This window comes from Chlorocebus sabaeus, chromosome 17 (genome assembly GCF_047675955.1).
Source record: "Chlorocebus sabaeus isolate Y175 chromosome 17, mChlSab1.0.hap1, whole genome shotgun sequence".
NCBI lineage: Eukaryota > Metazoa > Chordata > Mammalia > Primates > Cercopithecidae > Chlorocebus > Chlorocebus sabaeus.
The window spans coordinates 37,947,910-37,965,055 of NC_132920.1; the positions used below are offsets into that span (position 1 = coordinate 37,947,910).

At 46.0% G+C, this 17,146-nt stretch overlaps 1 protein-coding gene across 2 annotated transcripts in view; it reads left to right on the forward strand.

The window, feature by feature from the left end:
* Positions 1–11,475: 11,475 nt before the first annotated feature.
* Positions 11,476–17,146, forward strand: part of ZFAND3 (zinc finger AN1-type containing 3) — a 339,860-nt gene continuing 334,189 nt past the window's right edge. For both annotated transcript variants that reach the window (XM_007972738.3, XM_038005641.2), the window contains exon 1: positions 11,476–11,763. In XM_007972738.3, the coding sequence (XP_007970929.1) occupies positions 11,693–11,763 (71 nt within the window). In that variant the 5' untranslated portion in view covers positions 11,476–11,692. The remainder of the gene's footprint in view (positions 11,764–17,146) is intronic.

The following is a 17,146-nucleotide window of genomic DNA, read 5'->3' on the forward strand; positions in this document are numbered from 1 at the left end:
GAGTCACCGCGCCTGGCTGAGTTAATATTCTTAAAACCAACATTGGCCGGGCGCAGTGGCTCACGCCTGTAATCCCAGCACTTTGGGAGGCCGAGACGGGCAGATCACGAGGTCAGGAGATCGAGACCATCCTGGCTAACACGGTGAAACCCCATCTCTACTAAAAATACAAAGAAAATTAGCCGGGCACGGTGGCGGGCGCCTGTAGTCCCAGCTATACGGGAGGCTGAGGCAGGAGAATGGCGTGAACCTGGGAAGCAGAGCTTGCAGTGAGTGGAGATCGCACCATTGCACTCCAGCCTGGGCGACAGAGCAAGACTCCGTCTCAAAAAAAAAAAAACAACCAACATTAATGGCTGGGCGCAGTGGCTCATGCCTGTAATCCCAGCAGCACTTTGGGAGGCTGAGGTGGGCGGATCACCTGAGGTCAGGAATTCAAGACCAGCCTGGCCAACACGGTGAAATCCGTCTCTATGAAAAATACGAAAGTTAGCCAGGTGTGGTGGCGGGCACCTGTAATCCCAGCTACTCAGGAGGCTGAAGCAGGAGAATTGCTTGAACCCAGGAGGTGGAGGTTGCAGTAAGTCAAGATCGTGCCATTGCACTCCACCTTGGGCGATAAGAGCAAAACTCTGTCTCAAAAAATAAAAAATAAAATAAAATAAAATAAACCAATATTAATGTCTTAATCTAAATAAGAAAAAAGAGCTCCTGTAGAAAAATGGACAAAGGACAAAAACAGATAATGCCATACAAAAGTACATTCAAATTCAAATGGTATATTTATATACATTAAAAAACCCAGACCTCATTAATAACTTCCAAAATGCAAATTAAAACATCTATTATGTGCCATTTTTTTACCTTTGCATTGGCAACGATTAAAGAGAATGATGGTATCTCCAGGCTACTGAGGTATGCGGAAATCTGCTTTCTTGTTTACTATTGGAGGGAGTGTAAATTGGTATGAGCTTTCTGGAGGGAAGTTTGGCCATATACAATGAATGTTAAGTGGCATTGAAATTCTTTTTTTTTTTTTTTTTTTTTTTGAGATAGAGTCTTGCTCTGTCACCCAAGCTGGAGTGCAGTAGTGCAATCTCTGCTCGCTGCCACCTCCGCCTCCTGGGTTCAAGCAATTCTCCTGCCTCAGCCTCCCGGATAGCTGGGACTACAGGAATGTGCCACCATTCCCACTAATTATTTTTGTATTTTTAGTAGAGACAGAGTTTCACCGTGTTAGCCAGGATGGTCTCCATCTCCTGACCTCGTGATCTACCCGCCTCAACCTCCCAAAGTGCTGGGATTACAGGCATGAGCCACTGTGCCTGGCCAGCTTTCCACTTTTTTTTTTCTTTTGTGGGGGGGGGGTGGGGTTTTGCTCATTGCCCAGGCTGGAGTACAATACAATGGCCTGACCTCGGCTCACCACAACCTCCACCTCGAGGGTTCAAGCAATTCTCCTGTCTTAGCCTCCCGAGTAGCTGGGATTACAGGCACTTGCCACCCTGCCTGGCTAATTTTTGTATTTTTAGTAGAGATGGGGTTTCACCATGTTGGCCAGGCTGGTCTCGAACTCCTGACCTCAGGTGATCCACCCGCCTTGGCCTCCCAAAGTGCTGGGATTACAGGCATGAACCACTGTGCCCAGCCTGAAATTCTTTTCCTAAAAAATATATCCAAGACATTAATAGGACAAATGGACAAAGATGTTCATCGTACAATTGTTTATAAAAGTGGAAAGCTGGCCAGGCTCAGTGGCTCATGCCTGTAATCCCAGCACTATGGGAGGCTGAGGCGGGTGGATCACGAGGTCAGGAGATGGAGACCATGTTGGCTAACACGGTGAAACTCTGTTTCTACTAAAAATACAAAAAATTAGCCAGGAGTGGTGGCACATTCCTGTAGTCCCAGCTCTCTGGGAGGCTGAGGCAGGAGAATTGCCTGAACCCAGGAGGCAAAGGCTGCAGTGAGCTGATGTTGCGCCACTGCACTCCAGCCTGGGCTACAGAGTGAGACTCAGTCTCAGGAAAAAAAAAAAAAAAAAATTACCCGGGCATGGTGGCGTGTGCCTGTAATCCCAGCTACCCAGGAGGCTGAGGCAGGAGAATCGCTTGAAACTGGGTGGTGGAGGTTGCAGTGAGCCAAGATCACACCACTGCACTACAGCCTGGGTGACAGAGTGGGACTCTGTCTCAAAAAAAAAAAAAAAAAAAAAAAAGCGTGGAAAGCTCGCTCTTTCAGGACATTTTTTAAAGTGTTAATTGCTTGCTTGTACCGCTAGAGGATAAGTACTACCCGAGTGGGGACCCATGTGTCTCATTCACCATTGTATCCTTAATGCCTAAAACTGTGTCTAACGTATGGTAGGTGCCTAATATGGTTTGGATGTCCCACGCAAGTCTCATGTTGAATTGTAATCCTGCATGTTGGAGGTGGGGCCTGATAGAGGTGTTTGGGTCATGGAGGCGGATCCCTCATAGATTGGTGCTATTTTCATGATAGTGAGTATTAGCAAGAGCTGGTCACTTAAAAGTGTGTGGCATTCGGCCGGGCGTGGTGGCTCACGCCTGTAATCCTAATACTTTGGGAGGCTGAGGCAGGCGGATCACGAGGTCAGGAGATCGAGACCATCCTGGCTAACACGGTGAAACCCCGTCTCTACTAAAAATACAAAAAATTAGCCGGGCATGGTGGCGGGCACCTGTAGTCCCAGCTATTCAGGAGGCTGAGGCAGGAGAATGGCATGAACCTGGGAGGCGGAGCTTGCAGTGAGCCGAGATCGTGCTATTACACTCCAGCCTGGGTGACAGAGCGAGACTCCGTCTCAAAAAAAAAAAAAGAAAAAAAGTGTGTGGCATTCCCCTGTTTCCCAATTCTCTCTTGTTTTTGCTTTCACCATGTAAAGTACCTCCTCTCGCTTCACTTTCTGCCATAAGTAAAAGCTCCTTGAGGTCTCCCCAGAAGCTGAGCAGATGCTGATGCTATGCTTCCTATGCAGGCTGCAGAACCATGAGCCAATTAAACATCTTTTCTTTTTTTTTTCTTGAGACGGAGTCTTGCTCTGTCGCCCAGGCTGGAGTGTAGTGGCCGGATCTCAGCTCACTGCAAGCTCCGCCTCCCGGGTTTAGGCCATTCTCCTGCCTCAGCCTCTGGAGTAGCTGGGACTACAGGCACCCGCCACCTTGCCTGGCTAGTTTTTTGTATTTTTTAGTATAGATGGGGTTTCACCGTGTTAGCCAGAATGGTCTTGATCTCCTGACCTCGTGATCCGCCTGTCTTGGCCTCCCAAAGTGTTGGGATTACACGCTTGAGCCACCGCGCCCAGCCCCATCTTTTCTTTTATAAAGTACCCAGTCTCAGGCATTTCTTTACAGCAATGCAACAACGGCCTAATACAGTGCTCAGTAAGTGTCTTTTGAATGAATAAATGAAAGCAAATGAATCAATGATGAGAGAAATGAATCAAGAGATTCTTTAATTCACCCATACAATAGTCAGAAACAAATAACAATGGTGTTTATGCAGCTTGTTTTTTGTTTTTTTTTTTTTGGAGACAGAGTCTTGCTCTGTGGCCCACGCTGGAGTGCAGTCGTGCAATCTCAGCTCACTGCAATCTCCGCCTCCCACGTTTAGGCAATTCTGCTTCAACCTCCCAAGTAGCTGGGATTACAGGCATGCACCACCACACCTGGCTAATTTTTGTATTTTTAGTAGAGACAGAGTTTCACCACCTCGCCCAGGCTGGTCTAGAAATCCTGACCTCAGATGATCCACCTGCCTAGGCCTCCCAAAGTGCTGGGATTACAAGTGTGAGTCACCACGCCCGACCTGAGCTTATACTATACACTGTATACTACACTAAGATTTCCTCACAGATTATATACTTTAATCATCACGATAAACCTATGAAAGAGGTAGATACTACTAGGGATGATCAGGACTTTCTCATGGAACATAATGAAACTCAATTTAAATTAGTGTAGGTAAAAGAAGGAATTTATTGGCCCATGTAACTGAAAAGTCCAGAGGGCAGCTTTGGCATCAGACTTAGCTGGATTCAAGGACTCAATGTCTTGATGATTTAGTCTCTCTCTCTCCATCTCTCCTTTCCTTCCTGTAGGCTCGATTCCCCAGGCAACCTCACTCCAGATGGTGGGTCCCTCAGCAGCTTCAGGCTTACATGGTCTTTGGGCCACTTGATCTCGGAAGACAAATCTTGCAAGTCAGCCTAGAGAGGGCCCTGCCTTTCCCTGAGCCAATCCCAATTCCTGTGTCCAAAAGGATAGGGCTCCCTGACGAAACCAGTGAGTATGTGCATCCCTCGAGAGCAGGGAGAAGTAGGCAGATAAAAACCACAGCTCACTACAAATGCCTCCTGTTACGGATGAGGAAACTAAGACACAGACCAGCTAAGTAACTTCCTTCAAGTCTCTGAGCTAGTAGGTGGCAGAGTCCACATTTGAACTTAGGCAGCTTGACTTTTGAACTTAGGCAGCCTGAGTTTGGAGCCCATGATTTTAGTGTGATAGTTAATGTTATGTGTCAACTTGACTGGGCCGCAGAGTACCCGGATATTTAGTTAAATATTATTATGGGTATGTCTTTGAGGTTGAGATTAACATTTGCTACGGTCTGAATATTTGTGTCCCCCAACACACATAGTCCGCAATTTATATGTTGAGCTCCTAATCCCCATGGTGATGGTATTAGGGGGTAGAGTCTTTTAGAAGATGATTAGATCATAAAGGCACGGTTCTCATGAATGGCATTAGTGTCCAAGGGAGCTCATTTGCCCTTTCTGCCATATGAAGACATGGCAAGAAAGTACCATCTATGAGCCAGAAAGTGGGGTCTCATCAGATCAAATCTGCCAGTGGCTTGATCTTGGACTTCCCAACCTCCAAAAGTGTGAGAAATAAATTCTTGTTCACAAGCTGCCCAGTTTATGGTTTTTTTTTTTTTTTTTTTTTGAGACGGAGTCTCACTCTGTCACCCAGGCTGGAGTGCAGTGGCGAAATCTCGGCTCACTGCAAGCTCCGCCTCCCGGGTTCATGCCATTCTCCTGCCTCAGCCTCCCAAGTAGCTGAGACTACAAGCGCCTGACACCACGCCTGGCTAATTTTTTTTGTATTTTTAGCAGAGATGGGGTTTCACTGTGTTAGCCAGGATAGTCTCGATCTCCTGACCTCGTGATCTGCCCGCCTCAGCCTCCCAAAGTGCTGGAATTATAGGCGTGAGTCACTGCGCCCGGCCCTTATGGTATTTTGTTATAGTAGTTTGAACGAATTAAAACAAAGTGGTAGACTGAGTAGATTGCCCTCCCCAAGTTGGACAGGCCTTATTCACTCTGTCGAAAGCCTGAACAGAAGAAAAGGCTAAGCAAGAGAGAATTTGCTCTCTGCCTGAAAGCCTTTGAGTTGGGACATCGGTCTTCTACTTCTGACTCAGACTAGAGCTTACACCATGGATTCTCCTGGTTCCCAGGCCTTCACACTGCAGATCTTGGGACTTCTCTGCCTCCATAATTGTGTAAACCAATTCCTTATAATACAACTTATGTAATTTCCCATTGGTTCTGTTTCTTTAGAGAACCCTAACTACAAGACTATACTGCAGAACTACATATGGAAGATGTCCGTGACATATTTCAAAATTAAAAAAAAAGAGTATACTATGTGTTACATGATTCCATTTATATGATCATACACAAATGAAAAGCCTAGAGGGCTATATACCAAACTGTTAACAAAGGGTATCTCTGCGGGACGACAGTATTAGGGAGGACTTCTGTTTTCTCATTGTTTGAATTTCTTTTTCCCCACAAAGGTCAAGTATTTCTGGGAAAAACAATTATTTCCATTCCTGAAAATAAATTTAAAAGTCAGCAAAATCAAATTTCATACGAAGATGGGTGTGAGCAGCAGGGAAATCAGCAATTGCTTCGTGAACGTGAGGAACATGGGATGTGAAATGGCAGCATTTTCTCCCCTCCTCCCCTCTTTTCCCCGTTGCACTCTTCATTTTATTTAATTTATTTTTAGTTTCCTGAGACAGGCTGGAGATGGTATGCTTGGTTGCCCTTCTTTTCCCTTGGCTCTGAGAGTGTATCCATGCCAACTGGACCGTAAGTGACTAAAAGAATCAACCGCACATCAGAAAACTCAAAGGCCAGAAGGAAACTTAGAGAGGATCTGGTTCAATGCCTTTTGAAAGAAAATCTCTCACCCCCTTGGAAAACCAAACTCAAATGAAAGAGGAGAGCCAAACTCAGAATTCTTGCTCTCTGAGAACACAGTGTAAAAGCCACTCATCTAATCCAACCATATTGTTTTGCAGAGGGGTCTCAGGTCTTCCACTGTAGGCCAACTGTACCTCACATTCCTGAGTCAACATAGGTGACTTGGAGTGCATGTATTCCAGACTTTCAGAGGCTTAGTAGGCCCTGAATTAGGCAACAGGAAATGTGATTGGGCAGGGTCTCTGCCTCTTGCTCTGGTCACAGATGCTCCACTTTCTCTTTTCTGGCAGTCCAAGGCCCTGGATCCAACCTGGATTATTGAAATTGGCTCTCATTCTCTCCAGGGGTCCAGGATGTTACAGGGTTCTCTGCTCTCATTAGTCAGTCAGGGTCAAGGGACACAAGAAAAAGGAGCTAGGGAAAATAACTCAGTGGCAAGGCAAAGAGCCTTTGTTAAGCTCATAAAACTAGAGTTGGGATCTGAGATTAAATTTTACAGATAATATTAGGATTAGGATTAAGGCTAGAGTTTGGATTGGACAGTGGGGCTAATACCAGGTTAGGATGGATTATAATGATGACAGGCTTTGAACTGAGAGCGAGTTTCAAGGGTAGGGATTAGAATTAGGGTGGAGGATCATCTGCTTTCTCTCAGGTCTCTACAAGCCCCTTCTTTTTGGTAAAGTCTTCCAGGGCTAAGTAGGTCTTTTGAATTCTTACCAAGAAGGCAGTCATTGTTTGCTCCTGACCTTGAATCACACTAGGCTCTTTTCCATACACCCTCAGTTTCTACTTCAAAAGCTCTGGCTGCTGAAGAATTAATATTATCCTTTACTAGACCCCACTGAGCACATAGATGGCTCCTTTTGGGCCAATGGTGATTGCAAACTACTCCCAGGAGTCACATCACAGGTTCATCTGGAACGTTAATACGCGATAGAAAATAGTCAAGACAATTACGACAAAAGCACTCTGCCAATTACCCCCACACTTTGCTCCCCTAATTTGATGATGCCCTGAAATTTTATGTCCTCTCTGAGCTTTCAGTCAACTAAGTGGGCTTGTTATAGGAATTGGATCAAGGGCTCTATAGATAGAGACACTGGGAACTAAGAGTAAAGAGTTAGCTGGCTAGGAACGTCATAAGCAGCAGCTAAATATTGTCTCATCCCATACAACTTCAGTGTGACAAAAAAGCTGGCAGCCTTGTGATGAACGAGGTCAGGGAAAAAAAAAAAAGCAGAGAACTTCAGTGTCTTCTAGGGAGGATGGGTTGGTAACTAAGACATTCCCCCAGGACTGTCTAACTAGGACTCCAATCCATTTGTGGGTCTCACATTGACTAACAAATTATTGTGCCTTTTTATTCATGCAACAAATATTTATTGAATGCCTCCCAAATGCACCTTGAGTATTATGTATATCACAGTAAACAAAACAGACATGATCTTTGGAGACTCACAAATACATACTTAATTATAAAGTGTGATAGGTACTATAAAGAAAAAGAGTACCATGTAAGATAATAACAGGGCCAGCTAATTTTGATTGGGGCTTGGGTCAGGGATGACTTCTTTGAAGGAGTTCCATTTAAATTCAGGCCTGAATTTGTTTAAGTAGGAGTTAGTCTGTTGAAAAACCTTAATGGGTCAATTGTTCTTTATGCTTTTGAAGTTCAGCTGCAATTTACTCCTTTATGGTCTGTGGTGGACATTTTTTGGAATCTTTGCCAAGTACATAACTTTCTTTGAGAAGACAGCGTACAAAGATGGGGTTCTGGCAGCCACGTTTGCATTACAAAACAAAGAGACCTGACTACATATTGCCCTGTTGGTCAAAGGTGATTGTACCAAGAGTACACAAGCAGACATAAATTGAACCAATCAGTTTCTTGTTCCTGGGCATTGGGATTCATAAATACTAATTAGTCTCTGTTTGTTCCTGAAGTGAGGCTGGGTAAACCTGGATTATGTTCCCAAAAAAGCAGTGAAAACAGCTCTGTTGAGATTATAAAGCAGCTTTGTAGACAGAAGCAGAGATGGAAGAATATGTAGCCAGAGAGAAAAAGATACTGGAAAAAAACAAACACTTGGCTCCCTGTTGATGTATTAGGTACCTATTTCAGTCCTTCATGAGATCTTACTGCTGTGTCCTTGGGTTACAGAAGATTATTTCCTTGTGTGTGTGTATACATACAAAGAGGAAAGGCAGCTGAGGCAGTCAGGAACAGGAAGACAAGGGAATGGAGATGTCAGAAAGCAAGGTATATTTGAGGAATGGCAACTAGTGTCTGCTTTGCAGGGTGAATAGAGAAGAGCAGAAAATGAAGTCTGAGAGGAAGACTGAAACCAAATTATCTACATTATATGTAGGGACCTGCTGGTGAATGCTACATTTTATTAATCCTTTTAGTCTCCAGAGTGCTTAGGAAATTCCTTGTGTATACTGGGTACTCAATAAATGTTTGTTGAATAACTGGCTAACAGGAAAGCAGTTTGGAAAATGACATTCACTTTTTATGTTGAATTCTCCTTTTAGTTGTGGAGTTTCCTTTTCTTTGTCTTTTTTTTTTTTTTCCTTTTTGTGGAGAACGGGGTCTCGCTATATTACCCAGGCAGGTCTCGAACTCCTGGGCTCAAGCTATCCTCCCGCCTCTGCCTCCCTGAGAGCTGGGATTACAGGCGTGAGTCACCGCGCCTGGCCGAGTTTCCTTTTCTGTCCATAAAAGAAAACCATCAAGATGTCAAGAGAGACAGTCCCACTTAATCTTTGTTAAACTCAAAGGGTTTTAAGTATCTCACGTATCTGGGAATTTTATGTCAGTTTAAATGAAGATTTAAGGGTAATATGAATCCAGCGAGAGCAAGGTGTGCTGTATGGCTTTATCCTTTCTATGCAATTTTTTTTCTTTTCTTTCTTTCTTTTTTGTTTTTTTGAGACAGAGTTTCGCCCTCGTTCTTGTTGCCCAGGCTGGAGTGCAATGGCATGATTTCGGCTCACTGCAACACCCGCCTTCCGGGTTCAAGTGATTCTCCTGCCTCAGCCTCCCGAGTAGCTGGGATTACACGCGCGCCACCATGCCCGGCTAATTTTTTGTATTTTTTAAAACTAGCGAAGGGGTTTCACCATGTTGGCCAAGCTGGTCTCGAACTCCTGACCTCAGGTGATCCACCCGTCTTGGCCTCCCAAAATGCTGGAATCACAGGCGTGAACCACAGCGCCCGGCTTTTTCTATGCACTTTCTTACACATATACTTACTGAAGGCTTTGGAAAATCCACAAAATTAAAACTAAATATTGTGCATAATAAATTATCCCTCACGTTTTGGGGTGTTTTCGCTTTAAGTGGCTTGATTTTTGCAATCATTAACTGCATCATCAACAGCATTTGTGGCATACTAAGATAAATGCGATCCTTGCTCTTTAGAGGCCAAAATAAACATCAATGTTAACAAACCCACAGATAATGCACAAACAGAAATGTTATATGGTATATAAAGAAATAAGATAGCAACATTTGGTAACCAAATTAATCTAGGTAATACTCTCTCTGAGGCTCTCATATACCCGACAGGCCGGGAGGGTGTACGGCAGCTATTCCTAAGAGCCAGGAAGTCTTCCTGAGCGATGGGTTTCCAAAAGGTCTGAAGGATGTTGCCTCCGTGTTGAACTTAGTTATCAATAATCGGTTTCTCTGTTCACGACTGGCTGGAGATCAGAATGAGCTCAGGATCAAGGACTAGCAGCGTTAAAGGGCTCATTTTCTTTTCTTTTTTTTTTTGAGACGGAGTCTCGCTCTGTCGCCCAGGCTGGAGTGCAGTGGCCGGATCTCAGCTCACTGCAACCTCCGCCTCCCGGGTTCACGCCATTCTCCTGCCTCAGCCTCCCGAGTAGCTGGGACTACAGGCGCCCGCCACCTCGCCCGGCTAGTTTTTTGTATTTTTTAGTAGAGACGGGGTTTCACCGTGTTAGCCAGGATGGTCTCGATCTCCTGACCTCGTGATCCACCCGTCTCGGCCTCCCAAAGTGCTGGGATTACAGGCGTGAGCCACCGCGCCCGGCCAAAGGACTCATTTTCTTAGTGTCTCAAACTTCTTTGATCACTTACCAATTTCCATTACTGATTCCGCCACAGCTCCCCTTTCCCCTCCAAAAACCAAACGTGTCAGCTGTAGGAAGAAGTGAGGCTCTCCTAGCCCAGGCACAGGGAATGGACTTGTGGCTCTGTGGTTGGGAGTGGAGAGACAAGGAACTCCCCAACACCGGTGGGGGAAGAGACTAGGAACTTGTCCCAGACAAGGGGCTGCGGGAGGGGCATTTCCCAAAAGTTCCTGTCAAGAGACCAGTATACCGGGTGGAACTCTAAGAGTTGTTTGGGTGTGGGGGGACCAGGAAGAGAGAGAGATTCCCAGGGAGTTGGCAAATTGGGGAGAAAGGCTCCGCGGCATCGCCTAGAAACAAGAGCTGCAGCTCCAGGGACCTTGACTCCGACGTCCCCGGGAAGTCCGAACTCCACTTCCGCGTTTGGCATTCCTCCCCGAGGCCCCTCCTCGCACTCGGTTACGGGGTCTGCGGGCGCATGCGCCGCCGCTCAAGGACTGGCCCAATTTACCCTAAACAACTAATCTGCTCCTCCCCCTCCCGCTTGGAGCGCACCACTCGCGTTTAGGGGGAGACACCGCGCCCCGGAGTACTCAGAAACCTGCTCCCCTTCTTCAGACAGGGGGAAGATAAGGTTGCTTCAGATTTTAAAAGTTCTAAGAATACGAAGGCCTCAGCCGCCTGTCGCCGGGCGAGAGCCCGAGGCTCTCACTTTCTCCCACAGCCCCGCACTCCGCCTTTGAGGCGCGGAACAAAGTGGCACGCCCGGATCCCAGCTGATCAGCTGCTGGGCTTTGGCGGTGGCTCCCCCGGGCGAGACCATTGTGACTCCTCGGGAGGGGTGCATAGAGGGGAGGGGGCGGAGCGGCCATTGTCCGGTCAGCGCAGCCTCCGGGGGAGGGGCCGGTGTTACGGAGCCAGCAGGGCCTGGGGCTTCACAGCGGCCGCTGCGACTCCGGAGCCGGCGGGGACCTCCGGTCCTTCCCCGCGCCACCGCACGGGACATCGCTCTGGCTGGGGAGCGGCGGTGGGAGCCGTCGAGGGCGTCGGTGTCCCTCCTCCCCCGCGGTCCTCGGTGCGTCCGCACGCCCCTCCTCCTCGGCTCCCTCCTTCTCCTCTCCGCACCTCCCCGGCCCCCCCGTCTCCGCAGGCCGAGTGGTGCGGCCCGCCTCCAGCTGACCGGCCTGGAATCCCGGCTCCGAGCCCCGGACTCGCGCCCGCCCGCGCGCCCGCTCCCTCCCCCTCCCCCCGCCCCGAGCCCCCCGACGCCGCCGCCACCTCCTCCTCAGAGCGGGGCCCGGGCCCAGCCGCCGCCACCGCTGCCGCCGCCGAGCTCCGCCGCCGCCGAGCACCATGGGAGACGCTGGGAGCGAGCGCAGCAAAGCGCCCAGCCTGCCGCCTCGCTGTCCCTGCGGCTTCTGGGGGTAAGTGCCCGGCCGGGTGGGGGCGGGGGCCGGGGGCGCGGACGCCAGGGCTGCCTGGGCAGGCCTCGGGGCCCGGGATGCCGGAACCCTGGAGGCTGGGCCCAGCCCGGGCCTACGGGGAGGGGGTGGGGGTCGCGTTCCGGGGAGGGATGCCGGGTGGGGAGCTGAGGGTGGGCAGAGAAGGCCCTTCCGGGGGTGCGTTGCCACCCTTTGGGACCCGCCAGCCTGAAGCTCGGGCCCACGGGGGCCTCCTGGGCCACGGGTGAGGGGGGCAGGGCGGCGGGGAGGGATGAGGGGGCGGTGTTGACCGCTCCGGGAGGAGCAGGAGTGCCCCTTCCCTGGGCATGTGGAAGCCAGCCCTTCCTCCCTCCCAGGGCTTGAGTTGGTGCCCAGGCATTAGGAGGGTATTTCCTCTGACTTTTTCACCTCCCCTCCTCCCCGTCCTCCGGAGACTTGCATCATCACTTCCTAGATTATATCCCAGTGCCCCATTTGCTTTTAGGAAGCTATTCTCACGTCACCCGTTTGTAAAAACCGAGTCCAGAACCAGGCTGGGGTAAAGTTATAAGACTGTTGAGGTCTCACCTTTATGTAAAACACGTTTCAGGAGATTTGTAAAATTCCCTTGTCAAAAAGGAAGAAGAAAACCACACAAAACCTGAAGTCAGCCTGGATTGGGGAATATGAGATCCAGTTTCCTCAATTGGTTCTCAAATTCCCCTCTTTCTCAATTTAAGTAAAAATAATAAAAATGTTCACAGTGGATAGCGTATATTGTTTGGCCATCATGTGTTAGGGCAAAAAAAAAAAAAAAAAGTGAGGTGGGAAATCAGCTCCCTTTTCCTCCCCCCGTTACAGTTTAAATTCTCGTGGTAACACTTTAAGCTTCATGGATTGCCACCTAACAGGTGCCTCCATCATACCACATGACTGTAGTTCTGCAGTAAGAAAGCTGGAGACTTTAAAGGCCGGCTTTTGTGATTTGAGTCCTTTTTATCTTTTATCGTTTTGTTTTAGTTTTATTTTTTGAAAGATTCAGTATATTTGGAGACACAGAGGCAGGAAGGAAGACTGTTTCTGGTGAGGACATCTTGGGAAGAAGTATGGAAGTAGTTTGCCTTTGCTATCTCCCATATTGTAGGAATGGTTAACAGAAATTAAGGGTAATTTTGGGAGTGCAGAGAAAGATTAGAAAGTGGATCTTAATGTGAACTTCTGTGGAAGCTGTCGTATCTCAAGGTTATGACAAAGAAGTGGATTTTCATTTTCTCATTTTTCTGACTGACTTTCTTGAAAATTTCCCTGTGGAAGGATATTAGTCAAAAAGAAGTTATGGCATATGTAAAGTCCTAAAAATGTGAAAATATTCTATTCTTCCCTTCATTTTTATTTGAAAATAATTGGTTTGCCTGTGAAGTGCTTTCATGGACTAATTCCTACAAGAATCTTGCGAGGTAGGAACCATTATCTCATTATTAAATGGGGAAACTGAGGCTTAGGGTGGATAATTTGCCCCTTCACACAGGGAGTGTAGGGTGGAGCTGGTGAGCTCTTCAGAGTGCTTAGTACCATCATGTTTATGACATCAGTCTGCTGCCCTGGAAAAGTCTTGTGTCCCAAGCCTCAGATTGTAACTCATTATAAGACATGTATCCTGAAGAAAGTTGCTGCGAGTGGCAGCTAATGCTCAGGATATATCGGGTCTCTCTCCTGGCAACACGTTTATGTCCTTCGGACTATTATGAATGGAATCTTTATTGAAAGACTTATATCAAGGCTTAGAGATTAAGGAAATGGAATAGCGTTTTACATTTATTTATTTGTTTATTTATTTTTGAGACGGAGTCCTGCTCTGTTGCCCAGGCTGGAGTGCAGTGGTGTGATCTTGGTTCACTGCAGCCTGCACCTCCCAGGTTCAAGCAATTCTCCTGCCTCAATCTCCTAAGTAGCTGGTACTACAGGTGCACACCACCATGCCCGGCTAATTTTTGTATTTTTTAGGAGAGATGGGATTTCGCCATCTTGGCTAAGGTGGTCTCAAACTCCTGACCTCAGGTGATCTGCCTGCCTTGGACTCCCAGAGTGCTGGGATTACAGGTGTGAGTCACTTCATCCGGCCAATTTTACACATTTTAAATAATGATGATGATTATCATCATTAATGACTGTAGGCCAAACGAAAAGACAAAGTAGGAGGATCACTTGAGCCCAGGAGTTTGAGACCAACCTGAGCAACAGGAAGATGTTGTCTCTAAAAAAGTTTTAAATTATCCGGGTGTGTTTGTGCATACCTGTGGACCAACCTACTTGAGAGGCTGAGGCAGGAGGATCACTTGAGCCCCGGAATTTGAGGCTACAGTGAACCATGATTGCGTGACTTGCTTTCCGGCCTGGGTGACAAAGTGAAACCGTGCCTTGAAAAAGTAAATCAGTAAACAAAATGATTGTAAATAATGAGTGACTGTAAATAATAAATAGTAAATCATTTTTCTGTGATAGGGTAATGTTGAAAGTTTCAGAGGTCTTTTGTTTATAACAGGCATGAGCCACCACGTCCAGCCAGCCTTTTACCTTTAGCCGGTAGGGTTCTGATAATGCCCAGAGAGTTTGGTGGCAGCAGATAGGAAAAGTTACACGAATGTTGTACTTGACCTATAAGCAACCAGGGCTGCTTTTTAGATACTTTCACTCTGATACTTTTTATGAACTGCCATTTACCTAGCAGGAGTAGTGACCACAAAACTAGTATTTTTATGGTGAAAAGTGTTCTTTTTGGTGCAATGTTTGAACCTTTCCTAAGGACTTTTATATACAATTGTGTAGTTTGCATTTTATACCAAAGCATAACAAAATTGCTGCCTTGTTTCCATTGTATCATAACCGACTTGGAACATGTTTCCCTTACTGCATGGGCCACATTCATATTATGTAAACTTAGAATATATTTAACAAATATTTGAATGCCTGTGATATAATGGTGGGCAAGGAGGTGCTGGCCCCATACTCTGGGTCAGGGGGCACAGGGAAGTAAACTGACAGTTGCAATACATTTTACAGGTGCTGTATGGGAGGGGCACCTACCCTAGCTGGGGTGGAGGTAGAGGAAGGTAGCCTGGAGAAAGTGACACTTTTGCCTGGACCCGCAGGAAGGGTAGAAGGAGAGTATGGAAACAAATATTCCTTTCAGGCAGTGGGACTAACCTGGGTGAAGGCCGGGATGTGAGTGAGAGCACTACGCATTTGAGGAACAGGTTTGTTGGGTCTGTTGGTAGATTGTGAAGGGGGATCACAATCTAGAGATAAGGCTGGAGGATTGAGAGGAATTGGTGATACAGGGCCCTCATAGGTAATGCTGAGGACTTTGGACTTTTATCCTGAGTGCAGTGAGGAGCTACTCAAGAACTTTGATCAGGGAGTGATGTATATCTTTAATGTGAAAGATTATTGGTTGTTCTTGAGAGTAGCCTGGGTGTGTGGGTATGATTCTGTGTGTCTGTATGAATGTGATGTATGTGTTTTCGTGGAATGTTGCCAAGTCCAGATTTGCCATGGTTGTGGCATGAACCAGTGTAATGGCTGGGGAGAATAGAGAGCCATTCAGGAGGTATCTTTTGCCTTTTCCCTTCATGAAAATAAAGGTGAATATGTTCTAAAAAATTTTGTGTGGCATTGCACTCCTTGGAAGCTCTAGGTCTAAAATCAGCTAGCCAGGGCCCACACCCAGCCCTTTGCTGAGGAGCCTCTCAGCAGAATGTTCTGGCACCAGCAGACTAACGGCAGTTCCTTTAGGATTGCTGCTCTTTCCAGTGACTCAGGCTGCAGGACTTGCTGCCCAGCATTGTCCAGTCAGGACACTAATCAGTGGGGCTTGGTTGAATAGGAGAGCTTTAACTGCATTCTCTTGTGAAAATGCAGTTAAAGAAGAATGCCAAGAGGAGTGTACAATTCAAATGCATTAGTGCTTGTAACACTTAGTTTCCAGTTCTCTCCCTCTTGGCTTATATTGTATAATTGTGTATAGGTAATTAAGTTATTTTTTAGAGACCATCTCCACTGGGAAACTTTGCTACCATGGAAATTGTTGAATATTAACCAGTTGATAATGAAGTTGATAATAACGTTACAAGTTGTTTGTATTACATATATATTTGTTTTGTTTTGTTTTTTTGAGAGGGAGTTTCACTCTTGTTGCCCAGGCTGGAGTGCAATGGCGCGATCTCGGCTCACCGCAACCTCTGCCTCCCGAGTTCAAGTGATTCTCCTGCTTCAGCCTCCCAAGTAGCTGGGATTACAGGCATATGCCACCACACCCAGCTAATTTTATTTTTAGTAGAGTTGGGGGAGGCTGTTCTCGAACTCCCGACCTCAGGTGATCCGCCCCCCTCAGCCTCCCAAAGTGCTGGGATTACAGGCGTGAGCCACCGCTTATAGCCGGTATATATATTAACATCATATTTTTAGGATTAAAACAAATTTTTCCCCGAGACATGGACTTAAAACTTTCAGTGAAATATGAACATTTTCTTGGCTCATTTTAGGCATTCAGTACTCAGGCAAAAAACGTATTTGTTGATAATTGTCATATCTGAAATGAAATAGTCAATTAGTACATTTTCTTTAGTTGAAATATACAGATACGTGAAAACACTTAAACTATGCAGATATAACTGGTATTTGTTGAAGCTGCATTTTAAATTATTTAGACATTTAAAAAGTGCTGAGGCATATAGATTCCTCACAAATACGAAGACCTAGACTATTACACAAAAGATAGGAAGAAAAATAAGTATAAGAATATAGTATGTGTATTACAGGATAACAGGATAATTAGGATGGAAGACGGAAGTGTTTTCTAATTTTATTTAAGTACAGAAATATAATTACTATTGATACTTTGCTTTCACAATTGGAGATAATCTCATAACGACATACGGAAACCTTGGGAATTACTATTTTGTAAATAAGCTTAAAGCGTAGTAGACATAAGTATTCAGTCTGGTATTTAGGGAATAATGGAATAGTTAAATATGGGGCTTATTAGGTAAACTATTCATTGTTTTGATTTTTAAAAAGAAGCTCTTCTAACAAGTCATGACAAACATATCACATGGGTTCCTTTTCTTTAGGGAAATAGATTTTGTTACTATTTCATTTTTATAATCATGTCTGTTGAAGCATTTTGCCTACAAACTATATTGGCTGGATATGAGTTGTACTTTAAGATAGAGATGGGTAGAGATAAGGATAGGGGTAATCTCCTAAAATAAATTTCATTTCTGAAATCGCTACTAGTAGAAAGTTGATTGAAAACATAGCAGGATTTGTTTTATTCTGCCTTATTTTTGGCAGTCGTAAGATACTGACTAGTTTAGAATCAATACAT